Below are 27,089 nucleotides of genomic sequence, written 5' to 3'. Positions count from 1 at the left end.
AATACTAACATGTTCTTCAACTAGGGCAGTTTGACAGTGGGTAGAAAACCTTGACGAATGGCTGGACCCAGAAACTCAGTCGATGTTATTGACGGTAGCAAGAGGTCCAATGGGCCAAACACGAAGAAACCTTATTTGAAATTGGAATTAAAGAAAAAATTGCCTCGCACCATCTCTCCGACTTGAATTACTCCACCACTGAATTCTGTGAAACAAAGTTCCGACGCCGACATATTTGGGTTTGGGTGACTAGCGCAGTATTTAGCGAAGACGGTGAAACAACCATCAGCGCTTAGCAAATATTTCTACAGATATTTTTATGAAAGTTATGTAAAAATTCACTCTTCCAAACAAGGTTTTCATAACGGAAACCTATCTATAAAGCAGGACCAGGTCAGGAAATATTGCAAGTTAGGAGTTCAAACATTCACACGGACGTAGGAAGGGGGGGGGCAGTGGCCCCCTGAAAATACAGTGGGGGACGGTTCCCCGTAAAAAGTTCTGTCATTTGCATTCTTAGGGGAAGTTTTAAAGTGGATAGTATTTTTTAGCAGTGTGTGATAATTTTACTTAGATCACATTGGAAAATGGAAATTTTAATATTCACTTTCAATTAGGATCTTGCAGTTTCTGTCCTTCCCACGCCCAATGACGACGAGTCCCATTTCGCGCAGTACGCTAGCGAGCCGCACCGCAGGCTGTGTCGATTTTCTGACGGCTTGGTCTATTTTCTCAGTGTCTCCGCTTATTTCCAATTGCGTGAAGCCATAGACCCAGCTCTAGACAACAAAGTCGGATGCAGCTGGTCTCCTTGTCTACATTATCTTAATTTCTTCCTTTTATTTCTACCCTCCCGAGACTCACATAGAAATAAATCCCACAATGACACACCCTCGAATAAACATGCGGTTTTTTTTTCGAAATCACAAAGTTTGTTCCCCGAATCAATCTATAAGAGAGAGCGTCTCTGAATGGGATAGAGCTATCATTTCTTATCCAAAAATAGAAATATCCACAAGCTTCTTTCCTTGAATGTTTAATAGTTGAGGCAAAGTAAGATTGTGTTCACTATGACCACTCATTTTAGGGGGCAGTTTCCTCAATAAAAGTTTTATTGAAACATATCCTAATTAATATAATAATGACCAACAGAGGGCAGTAAATCACGTGGGCAGAGGCCCAGCAGTGGCAGATAGCAGTCTTGTTTCCTTATCAGTGCTAAATAAAACGTACAGGATGTTAACAGGATTACAGACTACCGGCGTTTTAGGAGGCTTTCGTCGACAACGCGTGAATTTATCAGCACGTTGGCCCATTGGTGAAAATCATGTACAAGTGTAGATCGCTTTTCCAGGGCTTTGCGCCTCTAAGGAGAAATTTTGTATCCTTAGCGAAGAAAAAAGAGTTGAGTAATGGTAAGTGTGTGTTTTTAAGGATGGAAGAAGGTTAATTCCTTGCTTATCATATCCATTTCCCAGACGAGTCCTGCTCTCTATCTATCTCCGACGCGTCATGCATGTCCATCATGCCCGTCATGCCAGTTTGAAATTTGCGCATACAAATATTCGCGCATCCAACTTTCTCATCGTGAAACTCTTTACCAAAATATGCACTGGATGTTAATTGCTGTTGATGATCGATCGTCACTTTGACGTTGTTCTTTTTGCAGCTATGTGCGAATAAACCTTTTTCAGGAAAATTCGTGAAAAATGTCAATAAAGGCTGAGCAAAAAGGTTTACTAAATTACTTTACAGACTAAATACAAAAATGAACCAGTAAAATGGATAAATGATCGCTGTTCATTCATGATCGATGTTGGACGTCTGATACAAGCACTAATGAAGACTTCGATCAACTTTTGCCAAATATTGAGGGCGTTATCAAAACAAGGAGCCTGAAAAAAGTACTGTGCAATTTATATTTTTAGATTCCCGTTAGCGACGACGGGCACAGATTCAGTGGCACTGTATATTGTTATTTTTTTTCAGAAATACACTTAAAAAGAGAAGTTTTGTCAAAATTTCCAGATAAATAACTCATATTTAAGCTAATTATGATTTATATGAAAGATAAATTCATGTCTTACTGTAACTTCAAATCAAATTGAAAAAAAAATTAAATATAGGAGAATGAAAAAGAGAAAGTGATGGGAAGACAAGTGATTGCAAATAAAAGTGTTTTTTCCTAAAACTGTATCACTAAACCAAAGTACTTAATGCAAAAAATGATTCCTCATTTAAGAGACATTAACTGGCAGATTTTCAGAAGTAAGGCATTACTGATACCCTGTTAAGTCATGTTTGCAACGTATGTGTGCGAATTATGGTGACGTAGTTTTTACTACAGCCGATCCAACTCATTTGCAGATGACGTTCCTGTTGCTTCGTTGACATCTGATGTTATTCATATTATTCCATGTAGAATTTTGGTCAAACTTTTAAATACTGAAAATGAAGCCATAAAAATTTTAGTTTATTTAAGAATAAATTTAGATCAAAGTACTCAGTGCCTGAATTATGGTGACTCATAGGCCTACTCAGTTCCTAGATACAGTGTATAGGGGGTCTGCATGGAGCGCCCTCGCAGAGGACATTTGTTAGATTTATTTAGACCCTATACTGTCAACAGTATAGGGTCTGCTCAAAAATATCATACAGGAGCAAAGACCTGTCCTCTGTGAGGGCGCCCCATGCAGCCCCTCTATTGCGGTAAGTAACACTGGTAATTAATATATCACAATCTGCTTGTTGGAAATTTTGAGTTTTACATCGCCAATAAGCTGTTAATCGGCAGTATTCACCCAGGTAATCAATTCATGTAACTTGTTGCAACTTTTTGGTACGTTTCAGTATTTCTACATTTTTCCTTGCTCAAGTCTCTACTCCATGTGACTTGGAGCTATTGTTTATGTGGGGTTGTAATTATGGTAGTACTACATGTTTTAATTGAGATTTGCAGTAAATGATCCATTGATGCAAACTCTTCTCAGTTACATTTTTCCTGTTAGAGTAACCTTTGAGGTACCTATAGCTCTGGACATCAGTTTAAAAGAAGTTTTCAGACCATGAGACCAAGTACTTCTGGTAAATTCTGCCAGTTGTGAACGACATGAGGAATGGAGGAAGTTGGGACATTTTATTTGAACTTCACCAACTGGAGTTGGGTTAGCCCAACTGCAGCACTACAGTTGCGGATTGTGATCATCTCAACTTTAGTTCTGGCAGATTCACCGATTCACTTCAATATGTAACCACCACTGATGACCTTTTTATCCCTTTCTTTCCAGTGTTTCTTGTGGTACCCAGTAAACCTACCAGACTCACCCCAAGGAGGTTGATGGCCACAGAGCCAGTGGAAGGAGTCGGAAATTACGGCACTGTGCTGATAATTGGAAGTGTCGTAGGATTGATTGGGGTCTCAGTTTATGTAAGTTACCATTGTCCGAGTAGCTGTCACCTCAGGGTATGGATTGTCCTTGTAATTAGTGGCTTTTATTTCAGTGTAGAAATTGCAGAACCCTATAAAATATACCACATACTAAAAGTTTGTAAATGAAATTTAAAAAAAGGCTTCTTTATAGTTAAATTTAGATTCATCTCGTAAATTATGAATAAGTTTAGTTTAGTTTACTCCTGTGAAAAGAGTTTGGTGGATGTTTTTATTTATTTTTGTAAAAGTGACATCTTTTGACTGTTCTTGGTGAACTTCAAATTATTAACACAGTTTGCTAAATTAGAGAAGAACTTCTCTACAAAGCAATTTAGAATTTGTCCAAAGTCAGATCTCAAGTTTCATCAAACATAAATATCCCTAGGCATGAACAGTGCTAAAAAGGCAGGCATTTGTTGCTTTTTTAATAGCCAATGATTGACAAGACCTGTTGACTGGTAATGGAATTATGTGGACAAAATCAGTGCTTTGCATACGTGCAGGAGAGAGACAACCTTCCAGCAGGTTTTTAGGAATCTACATTGTTCATAGATTAATTGAGGGACTGAATGAATTGGGGCAAGCTTTTGCTCAGTTAAGAGATGCCTGGCAACAATACACTGTTTTCAATGGAAAAGAAGGGCACAAAGGAACCAGTCCATTCCAGAGATGGTAGTCACTGTGCAAAAGGTTGCCCTGAATCATGAGGTATAGCAACAGTGTCTTTAGTCTGAGGAATCCAAATTGTTATGTTTATGTGCAATCAGATAACTCAGTGTACCAGATTTTATTCAAATTTAATTTGCAAAAGGCTTATTGCAATGCCCAGATACATGTAGTTACCATTTGGATTGGTGCCTACTTGTAGATCACATATGTGGATTGCATGAGTTTCTGACGGCAGAATTATCAATACCTGACCATGCCAACCAGTTCCTTAGACAAGTAATTCCCCACTACCCGTGCCAGATAGGGAGGTTGGAACTCCCCATCCCCCATGCCAAGTAGGGAGGTTGGAACCCTCCATCCCCCATGCCAAGTAGGGAGGTTGGAACCCTCCATCCCCCATGCCAAGTAGGGAGGTTGGAACCCTCCATCCCCCATGCCAAGTAGGGAGGTTGGAACTCCCCATCCCCCATGCCAAGTAGGGAGGTTGGAACTCCCCATCCCCCATGCCAAGTAGGGAGGTTGGAACCCTCCATCCCCCATGCCAAGTAGGGAGGTTGGAACTCCCCATCCCCCATGCCAAGTAGGGAGGTTGGAACTCCCCATCCCCCATGCCAAGTAGGGAGGTTGGAACTCCCCATCCCCCATGCCAAGTAGGGAGGTTGGAACCCTCCATCCCCCATGCCAAGTAGGGAGGTTGGAACTCCCCATCCCCCATGCCAAGTAGGGAGGTTGGAACCCTCCATCCCCCATGCCAAGTAGGGAGGTTGGAACCCTCCATCCCCCATGCCAAGTAGGGAGGTTGGACCTCCCCCTCCCCCATGCCAAGTAGGGAGGTTGGAACTCCCCATCCCCCATGCCAAGTAGGGAGGTTGGAACTCCCCATCCCCCATGCCAAGTAGGGAGGTTGGAACTCCCCATCCCCCATGCCAAGTAGGGAGGTTGGAACTCCCCATCCCCCATGCCAAGTAGGGAGGTTGGAACTCCCCATCCCCCATGCCAAGTAGGGAGGTTGGAACCCTCCATCCCCCATGCCAAGGAGGGAGGTTGGAACTCCCCATCCCCCATGCCAAGTAGGGAGGTTGGAACTCCCCATCCCCCATGCCAAGTAGGGAGGTTGGAACCCTCCATCCCCCATGCCAAGTAGGGAGGTTGGAACTCTCCACCCCCATGTCTAGTAGGAAGGTCGGAGGACAAGCACATAATTACAGTGTCTTGCTCCAAAGAAATCATTGCTTAGTATCAAATCTACATCTGTCATTCACATGCAGAAAACCAATCTGTTCGTTGCCCATTTGTTTTGCTGTATAAAATGTATATTCAACAGAATAGTGCACCATCACATCACGTCCTGACGCAATTACAGGGGTACTCTTGTTACGCTGTGTATGTACCTTTGTGTCATTGCAGATATACAAGAATGATTTGATCACACTGGGCCTTCAGCCTGATCGGGAATCTGCTATGAAGGCATCTACCACAAAGCCAACAACCATAGTAGCAAATGTTGAGGCTGTAAGCACTACTGCTGTAGAGGAGAAGGTGGCAGCGGAGAGCTCAGCTACTGAACAGGCAATAGAGCAAACAGACTCAGGTACAAGAAGTACTTCATATCATCTACCTAGGGGTGGACATTAAGCAGGCGCACCGGCGCTGAACAGGCAGTAGAGCAAACAGACTCAGGTACAAGAAGTACTTCATATCATCTGCCTAGGGGTGGACATTAAGCAGGCGCACCGGCGCTGAACAGGCAGTAGAGCAAACAGACTCAGGTACAAGAAGTACTTCATATCATCTACCTAGGGGTGGACATTAAGCAGGCGCACCGGCGCTGAACAGGCAGTAGAGCAAACAGACTCAGGTACAAGAAGTACTTCATATCATCTACCTAGGGGTGGACATTAAGCAGGCGCACCGGCGCTGAACAGGCAGTAGAGCAAACAGACTCAGGTACAAGAAGTACTTCATATCATCTACCTAGGGGTGGACATTAAGCAGGCGCACCGGCGCTGAACAGGCAGTAGAGCAAACAGACTCAGGTACAAGAAGTACTTCATATCATCTACCTAGGGGTGGACATTAAGCAGGCGCACCGGCGCTGAACAGGCAGTAGAGCAAACAGACTCAGGTACAAGAAGTACTTCATATCATCTACCTAGGGGTGGACATTAAGCAGCCACGGCACGAAGTTTGTCACCTGCCATTTGGATGCATCATGCATGCATACTAAGCGGTACACAGACATCTTTGGCCAGTTTTCCGTCGTGATTGACGGACTAGCATTGTGTGAATTGTCCGTAATTGTTGTGAATTTTCTACAATAGAAATTTTTACAAGGATTAGTACAGGTTATTATCAGTTTTTGAGAAAAATTTTAGAAGCTTTCGTCCCTATTCATGCCACTCAATTAGCACAGGAAAATTGACCCCCCCCCAACAAATTTGCAACTTTCTGACCCTATTTTTGAGAGGCACGTAATCGCAAGCAGAACCGTTATTTTTTGGCCTACTGTGACTTTACCTAAAATAGCTCCCGGGTTCAGTGAAACAGCTCCCCCAAACTCCTGAAATTTGAAAGGCCAGGAGCTGCGCAAAAAAGCTTAATGTCGACCCCTGTCTACCTTGCCCCAGCCTGAACATTAAGCCGGTTGGCTTTTGCTCTTTTATTGTGACTAAGGGCCAGCCAACGTTATTATTATGCCAGGATCACATGAATACATATGGGTCAAATCACCGGAGGGCATTATGAAGCTGTTACAAGATTACTTGGAATGTATGGATTCTTTTGTATTCCTTCAGGTACAACAGCAGCAGGTGCTGTCTTTCCAGAGCATGTCCCCTATGTCATAGTTGGAGCAGGTACTGCTGCATTTGCAGCATTCAGAGCGATCAGATCAAAGGATCCCAAAGCGAAGGTAATGGAATGCATAAAATACAAATAAAATGGATGTAGCACTGCAGTACAGGCCTGCATTTTGATTGCGATACATATGGCACGTTAATTGTGTGTTCATTGCAAACCTAGCAGCACATGGAGTATATTGCATCTGTGCATATCCCCCCCATAAAGGTGACAGGTTGCAGAACACTGGAGCACCTTTTCTGTTTGCACTGTCACTACAAACATCTAACAAAAGAAACACAGTGCACCAACACTGAGCGTCCATTGTTATTGTACGGTGCTTCTTTTGTTAGATGTTCATAGTGTGTACACCCTGTGAAGGTGACAAGTGTTTGTGCACATTTAGCTGAAAACTGGTCATGTATAGCCAATCCATGATACAAGCAAATCAGCGGGCATATTCATTTCTCCCACACACATACGAGTCAGACTGCATGGGGTCCAGAAGCCTTGTGTGCATATAGACCTGTATAGGAGACTGCAGGTTTTGTTAAGGGTAGGTATTCAAATGTCATTTTCTGTGCTTTATACTTGCTTTTTTACCACAAGTATTCGTACCAGTATGTGGCATACATTGTTCATTTTTGTGCGCATTCAGATGAAATGTAAATGAAATGCAAACTCAATGTTTCTGTGCTGCTCATTTGTAAAGCTTGATATCAGCACATAGGCTTAAGTAAATGCACCATTAGAGTGCTCTAAATTTGTTTGAGTGAACTCCCAGATTCCATGCGTAGAACCAAGAAATGTATTAAGACCATGACCAAATATCTTGACTGTGGCAGGCAGTACACACAATTCTATAGCAAATTCCTAATAATTCATGTGTTATTTCCAGCCATTGCCAAGTAATGTAGACATGGTCCAGTAGACAGTCTGTTAAAGATGATTCTATTTACATATTGTGTTGTTGCTGTGCTTGACTGAAGGTGCTAGTGATAGGACAGGAAGAATTCAACCCATATATGAGACCGCCGCTGTCCAAGGAATTTTGGTTTAGTAAGGACAGAGAGTCTATAGCCAGCCTTAAATTCACTCAGTGGAATGGCAAGGAAAGAAGGTAAAGACATTAATTTTTTTGGGGGGGGGGTTGCCCTACCCGACGTATATTATAACACTATATATTCAGTGTATGCCCCCGAAGGCTTGTGAAAAAACCATAAGTGTACTCTGGTGGGACTCGAACCCACGACCTCCTGCTTACTAGTGCAGATGTCTTAACCACCCGACCACTGAGCTTGCCAGTGTTGGCTGGCTGGTTCTAGTCAAGCAAGCTCAGTGGTCGAGTGGTTAAGATGTCTGCCCTTGTAAGCAGGAGGTCGTGGGTCCGAGTCCCACCCAAGTACGCTTCCGTTTTTTTCACAAGCCTTCAGGAGCATACACTGAATATACAGTGTTATAATACACGTTGGGCAGGGCAAAAAGGTAATGTCAACCATTCTAAGGCCCACCGTCTCTAGAACTTCATCCTGTTAACTCCAGTAGGACCAAAACAGTACAGCTGGCCAGAGAGATAGAGTTTTCATTTTCCAGTGCCTTAGCAATGGTAGTTTCTGCTGCTACTATTGACATCTCAGTGTTGACAAGGTTGCCCAGATTGGTACACCTGTCACGTCTTATTGCTTTTAATAGGTTTAAGATTAATTTTCAAAAGACCTTGCCGAATTTTGTTTTCAAACAGAGCATCACTTTTTCTCGTAAAAATTGACTTCTCATTGATTTTTTAAAGATGGATTTACCAAACCTGTCCAACATTTTGTATTTGTTTAGCATCCTGTTTGAGCCAGATTCCTTCTACTGTGATCCAACAGAACTTTCTGAGAGAGAGAACGGCGGTGTAGCCATCTTTAAGGGACACAAGGTGAGCTATTTCTTCCATGTGGATATTTTTTTCATTTATTTGATTTATTTACCACAGTTTTTGTTTTTAAGTTGTTTAGGGATCGCTTGTTGCACAGCCCAAAGTGGGTTGTCGAGGGAAAAACGTATCATCGTATGGGAATCTGAACACAAAAGGAGAAAAAAAGAAATAAAAAATTGTAACAAAAACACCATCTGTTTTGGCTGGTGGGTCAAAACAGCTGACTAATCCCTCAAACAGATTGTTGCTGTGTACATGATACCATTTACATGGTGGACTATTAGTGACTGTGCTTGTTTCACTTAGGATGCTGTACTTTTTGTAAGATTTACTAAAAATAGCTCTTCAATCAACCCCCCTAAAAAAATCTGATGTTGAAATCTCACTGTGTTCCTGCTAATTGGAAGAGTTTAGAGGTTTCTGGAAGTATTTGGCAAAAATGTTTAATATTATTTACAACTATGGACATTTCAAACACTGACATGTTTTTTGAAAATTGTTGATGTTAAAAATTTAACCCTAAGAGGCAGATAAAATAGTATAAACTTTATCAACTCCTAGCCCTATAAGCAAAATGGCATGCTCTATTCATAAAACCATCTGTTATATTTTTTGTCCTGTAACAGGTTGTATCTTTAGATGTACACAAGAAGGCCGTCATACTCGATGATGGAAAAGTGGTGAAATATGACAAGTGCCTTCTAGCAACAGGTTAATAAGAAATTGTCTCGGATTGGTTGATAATTAGTGTTACAACTGTGTCTCATTTGTGACTGGATCCCATAGAATGGGTCTGAAAATTTGTTCAATAATTGTTTAAACATATATTTAAGCAAACTAAGGTCTTTATTTTGATGTATCACTCAGTTTGGCATTTGATTAAAATGGAGGTTATTGGGGGTTCTTACTGATTTATGCCTTTCAGGATTCCTTTAAAGTCCTTTTATTCAAATGTGGCTCTGCCAATTTTTAATACATTGCATTATGTTTGGCCAGATTTTTATATTTAGAAAAAAATGTTCATGCATCTTTTGTCAGTTATGTATGACTTGTACATGTATTTGTAACATTGAAAAGTATACAGCTGACATGTCTGAGTGATTCTAATTATCTACAATATGTTGCTGATATTTTTGGCAATTTTAATTATTTGTAGGTGGAACCCCAAGGAATCTACCTGCCTTCAGGAAGGCTGGAGAAGAGGTTAAGAAGAGAACCACACTCTTCAGAAATGTAAGTGCTGAAAACATTTCTGGTTAGAATATCCTTGAAAGCTAGCTAACAATTGTCTGTATTCATTTTGTATGAGGAGGACATGTGAGGGTCCTCAGTTCTTGTTGTGTTCAGAGGATAGATTGTAGTCATGCCATAAAGAGCAGATCTGGATTACTTGGCTCAGCCACTCACACACACACACAAGTGTGTAAACGCCTTCAATCGTGGACTCCCTATTGTTCCTCTTTTGTTCATACTCCAACTTTTTCAGAAGACCTCCCATATGTTTTGTACATGTTTTCCAACCGCGGACTCTTTGGCAACCATGGACCCTATTGTCCCCTATTGTTATAGGTCCACGATTGAAGGCGTTTACACACTCACACCCACCCACGTGACTCTCAAGATGTGTATCTGTTTGCTTTTCAGATAAAAGATTTCCAGAAGTTAGATGAAATCAGCCAGGAGGCAAAGAGCATCGTTATCATTGGGGGTGGATTCCTTGGGAGTGAGCTTGCCTGTGCCCTGGGAAGAAGGGGTAGGTTACCCACAATGCATCTACCTTAAAGCTGCTGAGCTTCATCAGTTTGGCTTTTGGTGCTAAAATAATAATTTTTAAAGGCATACTTTTTGGAAAATAAACTTAAACTGCTAGCCTTACTTGTTAGCCATACGTTGCTGGGTAGCCGGGTTTCGGGCACATTGGCTTGATACACAAAACTGGGGAGCCTGAAACCGGACAAAAGAGCTAGGCCTTAGGGACGGGATCAAAAATACAGAGACCGTTTGCACGCGTCCGCACGCGTTCCCTTCCGTTCTGCACGCCTTCCCACTTCGGAATGCGTTCCTGCCCCTTCACATGCTTGTGTGATTCAGAGAGTATTGTTATGTTAATTGGCCGTTCCTGTGCGTGCGAGAACAGCAGCGTCACAACAAAGATGCGAAGAACAGGCATACAAGCTGTTCTTGAGTCTTGGCTAAATAAGTGTCAACAGTGTTTGGTCCGATAAGATTTTTTTCCTTCCTCTTAGAAAACGCTCATGTTGTCCCTTTGATGTACTGACTTCCCACATTTTATACATTCTTAATAAAATACCACCCCGGTCAAAGTTTTGATTAAAAAAAAGTCGAGGAGCAATGAAATATATTTTGATGGGTTGGGTGCTTGGAATAAGAAAAAATGTGAACAGGTACAGGAAAAAATAAAAACCACGCGTCGTCTTGGTTTGGACAGAAAAACGCCAAAGAGGAAAGAATTTATATATTTGATGGGTTGGGATAGATGCTCCGAAAAAAAATGCAGCAGTGCCGGAAAAAAATAAAAAGCTCAAGTGGTCAAGGTGTGGATAGAAAATAAATGCCGAAGAGGAAAAAAATGAACATATTTGATGGGTTAGGATGGATGATCCGAAAAAACATGCAGCGGTTCCGGGAAAAAATAAAAACCACAAGTGGTCAAGGTTTTGATAGAAAAGAAATGCTGTGGAGGGAAGAATTAATATTCTTGGCGGGTTGGTTGCTCCGAATAAAAAAAGCAGAGGTGCCAGGAAAAATTTTAAAACTAGACCTGGTCTAAGTTTGAATAAAAAAATAAATACCGGGGAGGGAAGAATTAATATTTTTGGCGGGTTTGGTCCTCGAAATAAAAAAGAGCCTTGGTACAGAAAAAAAACCTTGGAGAAATGCCGAGAGTTGGGTACTCCGAATAAAATAACTGGGCGGTTGAGCAAGTGAAAAATAAAAAAGTGTCTCGGCAAATCCGGAAAATAAAAAAAATCTAGAATAAATCCACCCCAGCCCCAGATTGACAGCTCTATTGTTCCATTAGACACAATGTATCTTTTTAAGTATTTGGGTCATGCAGGCTCTCTGTGAAGATGCCCTTCGGGGCAGATACAGCGATGGTACGTCCTCAGCCAATTACTAAGTTGATTCTTTCCAAGTAAAACAGCCATTGGTAGGATACACTTGCGCAGTCGCAGAGTTATTTGTGTGTGTTGAAAAAGGTTAACGGCAGACTGAAAAGTTGCTATTAAACATAAATTCCGACCCTTAAAATCTGTGAAGCACAAGTATGCTTGGATTGTTTTTTAAATGTGCAAAGGCAGGAATATTCTTTTTGCTGGAGGTCCTTAAAATTAAAGATTAAACATCTCCAAAAAGAGCAGCCAGTTGGGGGCTGAAATGTTTTTGCCTAGATCTCAATGACAGAACTCTGCAATGGTAGAATAAATTTGTGAAGGCGATAATGCGCTCTGATAGGGAGGGATACAACCTGGAATGAAACATAATGCGATCAGCAGGGCTCAAAATTCTTCCCCTAATTCTAGTGCAAAAAGTGCTGACATTGCAAGCGCTTAATGTTTTTTCTTCAAGTTCAGTATTGGCAGGCTCCACATACCGAATATAAATAATGGCGCGATGGGCTAACCTCAAAGGCTAGAAAGATCTTTCTACTCCAGAACAAACACACCACCCCCCTCTCAAAACTTTATACAATGTATATCTTTTTGCTGATAAGAAGCAAAGTATTACTTTGTGGAATGCAGCGTTTAAGCACTCTACATCAGAGAATTAAAAAGAAATGTCTTAAGCAGAAGAGTGACACAACATTTAATTTTCCCCGCCGTTCACTGAGAATTTTATTTCCTATCCATGGACGGTTGTAAGAACACCATTCTTGTTTCGGGGACTTCACATTTTCTTCGCATAGGTTTTATGTCACCATGGGGGCCACAACATCTTGCTGTGTGCACAGACCGTGACAGGTCTTTTGTTGTAGAGGAACGCAAGGGAACGGGAGGGCCTTTCTCACGCCTGCCAAGTGGAGAAGCTTGAACAAAAGAATGCGTTCCTGGCGTTGGTACGCGTGCGAACGGTCTCTGTATTTTTGATGCCGTCCCTTATCACAAAAGACCGTACTTGGAACAAAAGACCAAGCTACTGGGAATTGCTAAAAATTTTCAGTTGTCATTAGAGGAGGAAATCCGTCATTGTTTTGAAAGATTATACCACTGTTGGTGGCATTTTGCACGAGCTGATTACCAGGGACAAAAGCACTCCAGTGATTAGGGATACAATACCGCTGCACGCTAATCTGGTCCCTATTGAAAAGACACCAGTCAGGCACTGTGCCAAAAGAAACTCATGTAACACTGCACAATCTGGGCTCTTTTTACTAGGCGGCAGGCCTGACTGAAATACTCGGGTGTCAATAGATGTTTTCTGTCAGATTAGAGTAGCCACCAGATAGTCATTCGTGTGGGTGTAAACGTCCAGTAAATGAAGTTATGATTTTTTGAAGAATTTTGAAAATGGAAAATCTTGAAAATCTCCTGGTTTGACGTCATGCAACTTTAAATTCCACCCGGCAGCAAGTGGTTAATCATAGGTAAAGTTTTGCCCACAATTAAATAATGTGATTGTTATAAAGGAGTAGCACATTGTTTTGACTTGGTTTTTCTTTGTCTCTCAAGGCAAAGAAACTGGATTGAAGGTCACCCAAGTCTTCCCTGAAAAAGGTAAAATCCTTTGCTGTGTAATTCTAAGAACTAATCAAGTATAAAAAGTGAACTAACATAGTATCTAGTAATTTTGGCCAGAAACAACAAACCCTCACTATATGATAAATTAGTTCAAGTGGAAATCAGCATATATCTTTACTCTGTAGCCACGAGCAAGTGTTTTTTCCTCAAGCAAGTGTGCTTAACCTCAGCCCCTGTCATTTGTTTCTCTAAAATCCATGAAATCAGAAGCAATTGAAGAGTGATTTGTCGGGGTATTCACCAGTTTACCTCTTCAAATTTGAAGCCATGTCTCAGTAGCTGCCTATAGCCTTAACACTTACAATCCCAAATCCTCCGATTTCAGTATGATTCTCTATGCATCCTGGGTGTTAGGGGAAGAAATGGTGTACTGTTAAACTCATGCAGAAAAGCTGTACTAACCTTAAGCATTACATTCTAGACCTAGTGATACCTGCATACATGTATTGAGATTTCTATCATGGCGTTCTATAGTAAGTGAATTTATACCTCTGTAGTTAGTGTAGCTTTAGCACTGTATGCTCTGTGTAGAATGGTTGGGGGCTGTCGTAGCATTGCCTTTGCATTGACTGCTGTATGCAGCTATACACAAATGTAACATGATTTGAGGGTGGACAGGCGAGGGGAGCCAACATGGACCATCTGTTTATATGGACTATCTATTTACCATACCTGGTACATTATGTGCGGCATCATTGAGTGTATAAAACCATGTTTTGACCTGCAAATGTATCCTCGTGTATGTGCCCAGCAGAAAATGGCGACTACTGATTGTGATGAGCGGACCAAATATGAATTTAGGTCTCATCCATGACCGTATGATTGAGGCGCTGTATGCAATGGGTTTTAACCTGTTTAATTTTGTTGCATCCAGCATTATCAATTAATATCTTACAACTCGAGTGGTCATTGAAGTGGCTGTTTTCACTAGCTACATTGCTAGTGCCTGGTTGGATGGATGCCACTTCTTTACCTCGCCTGTCTAACGTTGGAATTCCTTCTTAATCTCTGAGTTCAGGGTTCAGACTGAAGATGCACCTCTTCTGAATCCCCCCTTTTATCGGTCAGTCTTGTTAGGCATCAAACACCCTATCAGTTTTTAGAATTCACTCAATCAGTTTCATCAATTCCTGTCACAGGCAACATGGGAAGAGTGCTACCTGAATATCTGAGCAAATGGACTACAAAGAAAGTCAAAAATGGTAAGATTCAAATTGTGTGCATTGAATGCGCCAGATATTTCAATTTTTCATCTCAGAATTTCGTACATTTTCTTCCTTTTTAAAACATCTGAACATGAAGTATAGAGTTCAATTTGAAATTTAACTAACCAGATTTCCTAATCTAAGGAATGGTTTGCAGTAAACTTAGAACATATGGGGGGAAGGCCAAAAGTGTGTCCACTGCATCATTTACCTTTGAACATTTTGTGCATGAAAATGCACCAGTGAAATGAATTTTGAAGATTTGTGTTCAACTCTGCTGTTTCTTATGGTGAGTTGTTGTGGGTTATGAATTAATCAGACCCTAGGCTTTGCATTCAGTCCACACATCATAATTACAATATCTCTCGATGTTGGTCAGCTATGTTGTTGCAGTGTCGTTGGGTACCAGTCAATAAACCAGTATGTAAAACATGATGTATTCTCATTTACTCTCACTGTATATTGCAAAACAAAGTCATATTAATAAGAATCCTCGACTTGGTTTTGACGAGGATAGAATTTAATTTGCCACCATGTAACTTCATAGACTGTGCATAGTTGCACTGACATGACCAATACGACATATTTTCAGTCATTGTGATATTCCTTTTGTTATTTCAGAGGGCGTAAATGTTATTCCCAATGTTTTCCTGAAGTCAGCTGGTTTTGACAAGTCAGAAGAGAAGGTTGTGGTGAGGCTGAATGATGGCCAGCAGGTAACCAAAGCAATTGTAGCTGTCAGTGTTTGTGTTTAACATTCTAAGAATTGTTGCAAGTCTTAAGCACTTGCTGCTGGGGGACTCGGTTTCAGGGTCGTTTTCTTTTTACCTGATGCCTGGCTGCCCAAAACCGGACAAAAGAGCTTTGCCTTGTAACAAAAGACTGTACTCGGAACAAAAGACCGTGCTGCTTGGAATTTCCAACATTTTTTCAGTTGTCAATAGAGGAGAAAATGGGTCATTGTTTTGAAAGATTATACCACTGTTTGTAGCATTCAGTGCATGTGGATTACCACCGGGGAAAAAAACGCTCCTGTAATGAGGGATACAAGACAGCTGCAGGCTGATCTGGCCCCCTATTGAAAGGACATCAGTTTCAAGAACAAAAGAAAATTACATAGCACTGCACAGTCTGGGCTCTTTTTACAAGGTGGCAGGCCTAGCTGAAATACTTGGGCGATGTTGTCTGTCAGATTAGAGTAGCCACCAGACGGTCATTCGTGTGGGTGTAAACGTCTAGTAAATGAAGTTATGAATTTTCAAAGAATTTTGAAAACAGAAAAAAAGTGAAAAATTACCCGGCCCAGCAGAATCAACATGGATATAATGGCCAGGCAGGAAGTGGTTGAACAGTCATGCATTTGTGATAATGTTTGGTTCATTGAGTGAGTAGATGTCAAAAATCATGTTCTCGGAACATTTGAGCAAAAGATTAAAATGCATTTCACATATATATGGGTGTCTGTTTGCCATACAGGCATCAAACAGATATCCTATTTGTTAAGGAATTATATTTCCTTTCTTCATGAACAAATGCTTGTCTTTTCGGCAAGTTGTGTAATTTTGTTTTAATATTAGTATTAGAGAACTTGGAGAATGCTCTTGCTATTTGTGGGATTTTTGTCACTTAACCCTAATCTTCCTCAGTCCTCCAAAATCTTTCAGGTGGTTTTGGAGGATTTTGGGGGATTGAGGGTGAATGGCGAAAGTGTATGGCTGATTGCGAAGGATGCCATGAGTAAAGGTCATGGGTTTGACCTTGTGTTCTTCCTGCTCAGTCCTGCATAAATTCAGCCCGATATTTCTTTTGAATCAACCGCACTGCTGAAGAATGCCATTCGCACTGCCTCAACATAATAACAGGAATTGCCAGAGGATTTCGAAGGATTGAGGCAGTAGGCACACCTCCAAATAATATTTTCAAGAAATTTTGGAGGATTTCGGAGGATTGAGGGAGAATCCAATTTTTACACCCCCCCCGCTCCCAAATTGGAGGATTCTGGAGGATTGAGGAGGGTCCCTAGCAAAAAGGGCCTGGGGGTAGGGTTAATAAACGCCCTGTTTCTATTGAAACTCTGCATATGCACTTTTACTATGTTGGATTTTAAATCAGGTTGGGGCTACCTGGGAAATATTGAGACTACTTTTTACCCAATCTTGATTTCTACGTAATATTTGATCTCTGTTGCTGCTTTTGTGTGCAGTTACCAGCAGACCATGTGGTCTTAGCTGTGGGACTTCAGCCCAATGTAGACCTTGCTAGGGAGTCTGGTCTAGAGATTGATGATGATTTGGGTGGTTACAGGGTCAATGCTGAGCTTGAAGCTAGGAGTGATGTCTTTGTGGTAAGTAGCTTAGCCACCAAACATCAGCCATGTTTTTCCACTGTGAAATTGTACCTGTTGAAAACTCTAAATCGGTGACTCAACCTCTTGAGGCCGGTTCTTGTTTATGGCTAGAACTAAGCCTGTCATGCTCAATTTATGGAAATGTGACATACAATGAAACGTACAATGAATGTGTTCAACCTTGTTAGTCATGGCTGTGACATACACCACAGGGTGGTGCAGTTAAATTGATGGGAACCAGCTTTCCTCATTTGGGCATGTAGGAATTCTGTGCACTTGCAAGAATATACAACCACTTCAATTCATCACGTATACTGTAATGGGAAACTGAGGAGGTTTCTTTCCAATTCATTTCTAATTTCCAGTATATTGCATTGAGTACATTACATTGACCCCCCACAACACTGAGTGGACAGTCAGTTGGGCTGTTCTGAAGTTGTTTTTATGGGGCTTTTAACTCTACAGGTTTCTGGTACCTTTTGGCACTAATCAGTGCTCTGATTGGGTAGTGTGTTGGAGGGTTTGGTCATCATGAATAAAGACACTGACGTAGTGGTTGATTGTGAAATTAGGATACTGGATGTCTACATTGGTCAACTTGAGTACAGTGCCCCAGGGGTTTTAGGTTCAACTACAGTAGAAGTCTATTTCTTAGTCACCTAAATATTCATATTTGGTTCGGGTTGTCACCCATGTCAGGTAGTTTCCCTTTATTTTCTTGTTCATAGATTCACTGCTCCAAGGCACAATGTATACACCTAATTGCACAATTATTGAGATGCTGTTGGTAAATGCCATGGTACAAGTGATGTGCAAGCAGTGTCAGAATGAAGGTCATGGATCACAGAGTTGTGTGATTTGTTGTAGGCTGGTGATGCTGCCTGTTTCTATGACATCAAGCTGGGTAGACGGAGGGTAGAGCACCATGACCATGCTGTCGTCAGCGGCAGATTAGCTGGAGAGAACATGACAGGAGGCAAGAAACCATACTGGCACCAGTCTATGTTCTGGTCAGTTCTCACTCATACATTGTTATCAAAGTAAATTATTTTGAAGTGGAATTAAAAAAAAAAATTGCAGTGACAAAATTGTCTCAGTTCTTGACAAACAATTTTATCTAACAAGTGTCCTATGTGACTCAGTTCATTAACTTAAATCACATACTGTAAAGGTTCCAAAAAATAAAGTAATTCCAGTGGCAGAAGGTTGATTATATCAGAACATTACAAGATTTTGTGTACACAACTCCTGGGGAAGAAACAGATCAACAGGGGTATGACTGATGTTCCAACTTCCAAAGACATTTTTACTTTCTGTACCTTGTTGTAAAAAACGTGTACACATTGCATTCATTCAAAATAAGCCAACCGTTTCATTTTTTTCTATTTAGGAGCGATTTGGGACCTGAGGTAGGCTATGAAGCCATCGGGATCGTTGATGCCAGTTTACCCACTGTGGGTGTATTTGCCAAGGCCACGCCCAAGGACACGCCCAAAGCTGTAGTCGAGGAAACGGGGGAGAGTGTCAGATCAGAATCAGAGAGTGTAAGATATTTACCAAAATGTTATTGATTGATCATTGATTAACTGTAGCACTTATAACTTGAAATTCAGTGTAATACGTAAAAACCATTCTAAAATCCTTTAAGGTTGTCTCACGTCCCAAACAGCATATAGAATGCAGTGATAACAGACACAAGTGACCAACTATTTGGCCTGGGTTTATCACATCAATAATTTGTGGAGAGTTTTTAGGGGTAACCATATTTTGTAACAGGTTACATCAAAGGATTTGAAATATATGTGCTAATTCAATGAGTAAAATGGTTCAGGTGAGTTTGAAGGATTTTGGACTGGTAAAGATAAGAACGGTCAAGGTTGTACAGCCCTGTGAAATGATACAAGTTGTCATAGATGTCTTCAAAAGGCTCTCGTCAGCCGGTGAAGTCGTTCCATATGTCATGTCTTGACCGATCAACTACCCTTTTGGACCGTTGAGCGGCAGTGTTCACTCAATCATTTGAGTTAATGCAACCTTTGGCAGACGCCATTTTCGTGGAACTTCTACACAGGGAAAATATTTGCTCAGTATAGTCAGGCTACCAGCCAAAATGCCATGCGGTGTCAATTGCTTGATAAGTATGAGACCGGTTCTTGAATGCATGGTTCAAAAATTTGCTGAGTAAAAAATACCTGGTGTCAAACTCGACCGGCTGTGTTCAGGCATAGCACATGCAAGGGAAATTCCCATTGCCCCTAGCCAGTGGCTTCCATAGGTATACATGTTATTCTTACTGTAGCCCCAGCCCCAACTTGTGGACACAGCCACATTGTCCTCTAAGCAGCTTTGTGAAGTTTTGCCCAAGTAACAGACACAAGGCATGCAGTGCAATTTCTGAACAAATCACGCTTTTGCAAACTTTTTTCATTTGTTGAGTTATCTTTTTCATGAGTCAATTTCATTTGTTGAAATACAAATTGAGGAATCACCTGTTGTTTATGGCTCACAGGTTGCAGCTGCAACACCACCTGCCCCCAACATGGCCAAAGTTGCCCCAGTAGCAACCGAGGATTATGGGAAGGGTGTCGTATTCTACCTCAAAAATAACATGGTGGTTGGTGTGGTACTGTGGAACGTCTTCAATAAGATGCCTATTGCTAGGAAGGTAAGATGTCTAGCCTCGTGTGTAGTTTCATGAAAACTGCACTTTCATGTCGTGTTGGAAATTGTACTCATGGCACCCCAGTTAATTTCAGTGACGGAATAGGCCTCTATACTGATGATGCCACACTTGGTTTAAATGTGCACTTTCCTACAGAGCAAGTGGGGGCACACAATCAGCATACAACTCTTCAATTGTCATAAAAAGAGGAAAATGTCTGAACCAAACCGCAAGCGCAGAGCCCTAACAGTGTGGGGTCTGGGACCTGCAGTAAGGGCCCTGGAAATATTTCAAATTTCAGATGCTCTGTGGTGCATTCTGAGCAGTTGTTGGCCACTTGCGTTGAAAACTGAAGGAGAGATTTCAAGCTTTTTACATGGCATATTTTTCATCATAAAAATTCACAAATGCCCTAAGTTTGAATTTTTACTGTTTATTCTGTGAAGTGAAAAAACGTATATATGGTTGTTACCTGGATATCCCCTACTTTGACTACTGTGACTCCTAGATGTTTTCAGCTTCTCTATGCGAGTTAGTCTGTTTGTTACCTGGATATCCCCTACTTTGACTACTGTGACTCCCAGATGTTTTCAGCTTCTCTCTGCGAGTTAGTCTGTTTGTTACCTGGATATCCCCTACTTTGACTACTGTGACTCCTAGATGTTTTCAGCTTCTCTATGCGAGTTAGTCTGTTTGTTACCTGGATATCCCCTACTTTGACTACTGTGACTCCTAGATGTTTTCAGCTTCTCTCTGCGAGTTAGTCTGTTTGTTACCTGGATATCCCCTACTTTGACTACTGTGACTCCTAGATGTTTTCAGCTTCTCTCTGCGAGTTAGTCTGTTTGTTACCTGGATATCCCCTACTTTGACTACTGTGACTCCTAGATGTTTTCAGCTTCTCTATGCGAGTTAGTCTGTTTGTTACCTGGATATCCCCTACTTTGACTACTGTGACTCCTAGATGTTTTCAGCTTCTCTCTGCGAGTTAGTCTGTTTGTTACCTGGATATCCCCTACTTTGACTACTGTGACTCCTAGATGTTTTCAGCTTCTCTATGCGAGTTAGTCTGTTTGTTACCTGGATATCCCCTACTTTGACTACTGTGACTCCTAGATGTTTTCAGCTTCTCTCTGCGAGTTAGTCTGTTTGTTACCTGGATATCCCCTACTTTGACTACTGTGACTCCTAGATGTTTTCAGCTTCTCTATGCGAGTTAGTCTGTTTGTTACCTGGATATCCCCTACTTTGACTACTGTGACTCCTAGATGTTTTCAGCTTCTCTATGCGAGTTAGTCTGTTTGTTACCTGGATATCCCCTACTTTGACTACTGTGACTCCTAGATGTTTTCAGCTTCTCTATGCGAGTTAGTCTGTTTGTTACCTGGATATCCCCTACTTTGACTACTGTGACTCCTAGATGTTTTCAGCTTCTCTCTGCGAGTTAGTCTGTTTGTTACCTGGATATCCCCTACTTTGACTACTGTGACTCCTAGATGTTTTCAGCTTCTCTATGCGAGTTAGTCTGTTTGTTACCTGGATATCCCCTACTTTGACTACTGTGACTCCTAGATGTTTTCAGCTTCTCTCTGCGAGTTAGTCTGTTTGTTACCTGGATATCCCCTACTTTGACTACTGTGACTCCTAGATGTTTTCAGCTTCTCTCTGCGAGTTAGTCTGTTTGTTACCTGGATATCCCCTACTTTGACTACTGTGACTCCTAGATGTTTTCAGCTTCTCTATGCGAGTTAGTCTGTTTGTTACCTGGATATCCCCTACTTTGACTACTGTGACTCCTAGATGTTTTCAGCTTCTCTCTGCGAGTTAGTCTGTTTGTTACCTGGATATCCCCTACTTTGACTACTGTGACTCCCAGATGTTTTCAGCTTCTCTCTGCGAGTTAGTCTGTTTGTTACCTGGATATCCCCTACTTTGACTACTGTGACTCCTAGATGTTTTCAGCTTCTCTCTGCGAGTTAGTCTGTTTGTTACCTGGATATCCCCTACTTTGACTACTGTGACTCCTAGATGTTTTCAGCTTCTCTATGCGAGTTAGTCTGTTTGTTACCTGGATATCCCCTACTTTGACTACTGTGACTCCCAGATGTTTTCAGCTTCTCTATGCGAGTTAGTCTGTTTGTTACCTGGATATCCCCTACTTTGACTACTGTGACTCCTAGATGTTTTCAGCTTCTCTCTGCGAGTTAGTCTGTTTGTTACCTGGATATCCCCTACTTTGACTACTGTGACTCCTAGATGTTTTCAGCTTCTCTCTGCGAGTTAGTCTGTTTGTTACCTGGATATCCCCTACTTTGACTACTGTGACTCCTAGATGTTTTCAGCTTCTCTCTGCGAGTTAGTCTGTTTGTTACCTGGATATCCCCTACTTTGACTACTGTGACTCCTAGATGTTTTCAGCTTCTCTATGCGAGTTAGTCTGTTTGTTACCTGGATATCCCCTACTTTGACTACTGTGACTCCTAGATGTTTTCAGCTTGTCTCTGCGAGTTAGTCTGTTTGTTACCTGGATATCCCCTACTTTGACTACTGTGACTCCTAGATGTTTTCAGCTTCTCTATGCGAGTTAGTCTGTTTGTTACCTGGATATCCCCTACTTTGACTACTGTGACTCCCAGATGTTTTCAGCTTCTCTATGCGAGTTAGTCTGTTTGTTACCTGGATATCCCCTACTTTGACTACTGTGACTCCTAGATGTTTTCAGCTTCTCTATGCGAGTTAGTCTGTTTGTTACCTGGATATCCCCTACTTTGACTACTGTGACTCCTAGATGTTTTCAGCTTCTCTATGCGAGTTAGTCTGTTTGTTACCTGGATATCCCCTACTTTGACTACTGTGACTCCTAGATGTTTTCAGCTTCTCTATGCGAGTTAGTCTGTTTGTTACCTGGATATCCCCTACTTTGACTACTGTGACTCCTAGATGTTTTCAGCTTCTCTCTGCGAGTTAGTCTGTTTGTTACCTGGATATCCCCTACTTTGACTACTGTGACTCCTAGATGTTTTCAGCTTCTCTATGCGAGTTAGTCTGTTACCTGGATATCCCCTACTTTGACTACTGTGACTCCTAGATGTTTTCAGCTTCTCTCTGCGAGTTAGTCTGTTTGTTACCTGGATATCCCCTACTTTGACTACTGTGACTCCCAGATGTTTTCAGCTTCTCTATGCGAGTTAGTCTGTTTGTTACCTGGATATCCCCTACTTTGACTACTGTGACTCCCAGATGTTTTCAGCTTCTCTATGCGAGTTAGTCTGTTTGTTACCTGGATATCCAGCAAAGCGCAGTTAGTACCCTCCGTTGCTGAGGAAATAGCGCCCTCTCTTGGTCCAGCTCGAGGCCCATATGCCATACCCAGCCAATCAAGTTTTCAGACAGTTTAAGAAAGAGGAAGTCCATTCACTCCAGTCCCAATTCCAAACATTTTTTGATGGCTTTATCAAAGGTCTTGATACTCTCTGGTCCCTGCTCTGATTCATTGATGTTCTTCCTTGTTGAGGTCATTTTGACGAGTGTATGAAAGCGTTTGATATATCGATCAATGTAAGCCCTCCGTATGTGTCCAACCATGTATTTCCAACGTGTTTATCACTTGTGTACATGGTATGTGCACGGTATGGAGCCTTTATCCTGCAATGTTTCATCCTGTTATAAACGTACACAAAACACATGGTGTGCCAGCAAAGTGATCCATGTATTTTTCGCGGGTGCCACGAACTGAAACAAGTGCCAAAAATACTGAATTTTTTTCACAGCCTGATTCTTAAAAAATGTGGAAATCTGCAGATCCATGGAAACGTTTGCATGCCTGCACAGGACCATACCATAGGAAGGCACACATATCAAAAAATGTGGCATCATAAGTACAGAGGTCTATCGGCAGGTGGAAAATCAAGCAAATAATATAATGAATTCTGTCTTTGAATTTTCAGGGGACCTAATTCAGGGCTGTATTTTAAAAGGAATTGGTTCCCATGAAATTCCATGTGTGACTTTTTCCTTGGGTTGTCATTTTCACCAATTCCATTATTTTCTGGATACGGAAATAAAAATGGGACTTTTCCAGTTTTCCCAGCCGGTGTGAAACCCAGCTGGAAAGTCTTTTTGGAAGTGCGTAATCTTAAAATTCCAGATGATAAAAACAGGTCCATTTTCATTTAGCCAAATGCTGAACACAAGTGGTCTCATAGTTAATTCCCTCTTATTTTATTTTGTTGATTCTTTTCCAGGTTATCAAGGAAGGGAAGGAGTACAGTGACCTTAGTGACCTAGCTAAACTATTCAATATTCATGAAGTGCAGGAGTGAAACTTCCACCTTTTTTTAGTAACAAGAGAATTAAATATATTTAGGAGTAAAATATGAGGAAATTGATTCTTTGGAATTCAATTGTGTGGCAAATTGTAGGATGCAGTCTCAAATAAGATGCTTGGCATCTTAATTTCCTTGGTGGTGATAATAACATTTCTAGGTAGTGCACTTAATATCATCTGTTTGTGATGCATGACAATAGGATCAACCTCAGGAAATAGATCAAACATGTTAGAGTAAGGGAAATCAGTACAAATTTGTTTTTACAAGAACATTCCTACGGACAAGTGACAAGATAATTTCCCCCGAAAGTTCAGGAGTCATTGATTAACCAAAACATACACCACTGAAACCAAGACTTCAAACTAAGTACAAAGGTTTATTTTTTCCAATGTCTTGAGACATACTTCATTTTATTTCAAGTATTCTGAATGTCTTGATTTTGTTTCTTTTTCATCTGTTGCATTTAAGGAGATGCAGACCGAGTTATTTCAAACCCTTTTCACATAACCATCTCCTCAAACAAAATCCACGAATATTGAAACCTTTATTTTCCATGTTTTAAGTATCTTGCAGTTTTAAGTAATAACAACAGGAAACAAAACAAACAGGAAATGTTTGCTAGCAATCAAAATACTAAGTTTTCATCTTTTGAAAACATGTAGCAAAGTGCTTGTATTTCCTGCAGTAATAACCACTTGCAAATTACACAAACTTTCGCTAACAAAATACCAATGGGTGGCTTATTTGGGTATTACTTGAAAGGGTAACCTAATCAGGGTAACCTGATGCATTCCAATAAAACCTGAGCATTTGTATCTTGAACTTGCAAAGCCTTGACAGTGTCATTCTGTGCTATACAAAGTAGAAGCAATGCACAGTACACTGCGCCATAAACATATTACCACGAAGAAGCCAATTATTTCCATTTTCTGTGGCCAGTTGGTTGACATCTGTATACATTGAACGCTACTTTCATTTGCATACATGCTCTGTGGTTATTACAGTTTGCGATGGGTGCGAATAATCTCAGACTCCTTTAAGGCGTCATATGACACTTGGAGACATACGATAGATGATGAACTGCAGGATAACATGCAGAGTGTCAAAAGTAAAGTGTAAAAGCTTAGTTACCTCAACGCAAATGCTTTATGGCACACTGTACTGTGAAATGCTCTGATTGTAATCACTTAATACAAAAATATGTAGTTAAAGTAGGTCTAAATGCAAAGGGAACAGGTTGTGAGTAGAAGTCCATGTATCGGGATATTCACTTCACTTTTGGGTAGTCACACCACTGAGAAGATTACTGCTGTTAAAATGTCAGTTTGTAAACATGTTTTTAAAGAGAACATATCACACACACTGTTGAGGGAAACAACCATGATAGCTACAGTCATGTTTTCTAATGAGCACTAGACTCTAGTGTTGAAAAGAATTGTGTTTTTATCTTTGCCAATTTGCCTCTAAAGTAAATTAAAATTTGAGTGAGAACAGTCAAATAAAAAAATTTCAAATCTTTTACTATACTTTGTCCATCCTCTTTCTTGTAAATTACTACTGCACAACATTAAAGAGGTCGTTTTTTCTATTTTTATTTTCATGAAAATTTAAAGGGTACTGTCTTCTCTATCCCCTTTTGAGAGCTGACACTGCAAAGGAACAAAAAGGATGATAATTTGCGTGTGGGGGATGATTCAATTTACCACCCCCCCTTAAAAAGTGGGGAGGGGATATATACACCCCCCCCCCCATTTACGCCCATGCCTTCTCCCATATGGTTTATGCTTATGGCTGGGGGTAATAAACATGGCAAAAAATGAACAAACAAACCAAAAAAGATGGCCCCTTTAGTGTACTGTGCTTGGGGTACAAATATGAAACATCAGTTGTCTGAAATCAAAGATCAGCAAGAGGGAAAACACAACAGAAATTCACACAGCTCTCAAGAGAGGCCAACCAAGACGACACATGAAAAATTAACGAAAGAAATAATCAAAATGGGCCATGAAATTCAAGTATTAAAGGAGGAGACAGAATCATCACAATAAGTTTATTGTTATGACACTGAAGCCAACAGGTATACAACACGTCTACAGAAATGTGTACACAAACTGCTAGAGAGTGAAGTTTCTACAAATAGGGTAGTTCCTATCATTGAAACATTGAGACTGTTCTGGAGATTGCAGATGCATCGGCCAACTGCTTACCAAGTACCACAGCCATAAGTAACATAATTCTTGCACAAGAGGATATTTTGGAGGAGATTCCAATGGCAGAAAGTACTACTTTGGAAAAAGATTAATCCTCAAAGAATGGCAAAAAGTATAGGGCATTTGCAGTGCGGACAATGGATGGTCGACTGTATGTGCTGGGACTGAGAGATCTTCTCACAAAATCAGATGAAGACACTCTCCATGCCTTTCAAGAAATACTATGCTACTTACTACAAAGACAATAATGAGGTATGCTGTTCCACCTGCGAAACACTATGTCTAACAGGGCAGGTACAGGGCTCAAGTTTAATAAACTTTTGGAATTATTTCGAGGTGAAGTGCTTCCCCATATAATAGAAACATGGACAGACCTTAGTGAGGATGTCAAAGTTTAACTTCCAAGGCTCAACCATTTCTTCTGTGGCCTACATTGGTTGGTGCATATGGCTGAGATGTGCAACATATCATTGTTAGAAGTAGAAAAAACCATTTTGATGGGGATGCACCCATTGAGAACCCAGATTTCCAGAGGGGGACAGAGCCTGCTGTTTGCCGATTAATACGGACAGGCCTGTCAGGCATTTGCCTATGGTGGAGACCAGAAAAGGGGCTTTCATGGAAGCTTTGTCATCTGTCTAGGTGATTACCTGAAGGAACATGATATGCACAGTGTACCCCTCATATGGGGGTGTTACAAATTCAATACTGGATATGTA

At 41.0% G+C, this 27,089-nt stretch overlaps 1 protein-coding gene across 1 annotated transcript; it reads left to right on the top strand.

Annotated features, from left to right (window-relative positions):
• The first annotated feature begins 1,259 nt into the window (after positions 1–1,259).
• Positions 1,260–25,682, top strand: aifm1 (apoptosis inducing factor mitochondria associated 1). Its single transcript, XM_087133471.1, has 17 exons — positions 1,260–1,415; positions 3,288–3,427; positions 5,507–5,690; positions 6,895–7,010; positions 7,927–8,057; positions 8,768–8,858; positions 9,485–9,569; positions 10,015–10,091; positions 10,503–10,611; positions 13,550–13,594; positions 14,758–14,820; positions 15,445–15,539; positions 17,027–17,167; positions 18,038–18,180; positions 18,561–18,714; positions 19,680–19,835; positions 24,077–25,682. The coding sequence occupies exons 1-17, from the start codon at positions 1,328–1,330 to the stop codon at positions 24,152–24,154; spliced, it is 1,896 nt and encodes a 631-aa protein (XP_086989597.1). The 5' UTR covers positions 1,260–1,327; the 3' UTR covers positions 24,155–25,682.
• Positions 25,683–27,089: the final 1,407 nt, after the last annotated feature.

The sequence above is a fragment of the Acanthaster planci genome, linkage group LG02 (genome assembly GCF_054643075.1).
Source record: "Acanthaster planci isolate LZ-2023a linkage group LG02, COTS_SCS, whole genome shotgun sequence".
NCBI lineage: Eukaryota > Metazoa > Echinodermata > Asteroidea > Valvatida > Acanthasteridae > Acanthaster > Acanthaster planci.
The sequence above is the reverse complement of the archived record's forward strand: the minus strand, read 5'-3'. Positions and strand labels throughout refer to the sequence as shown.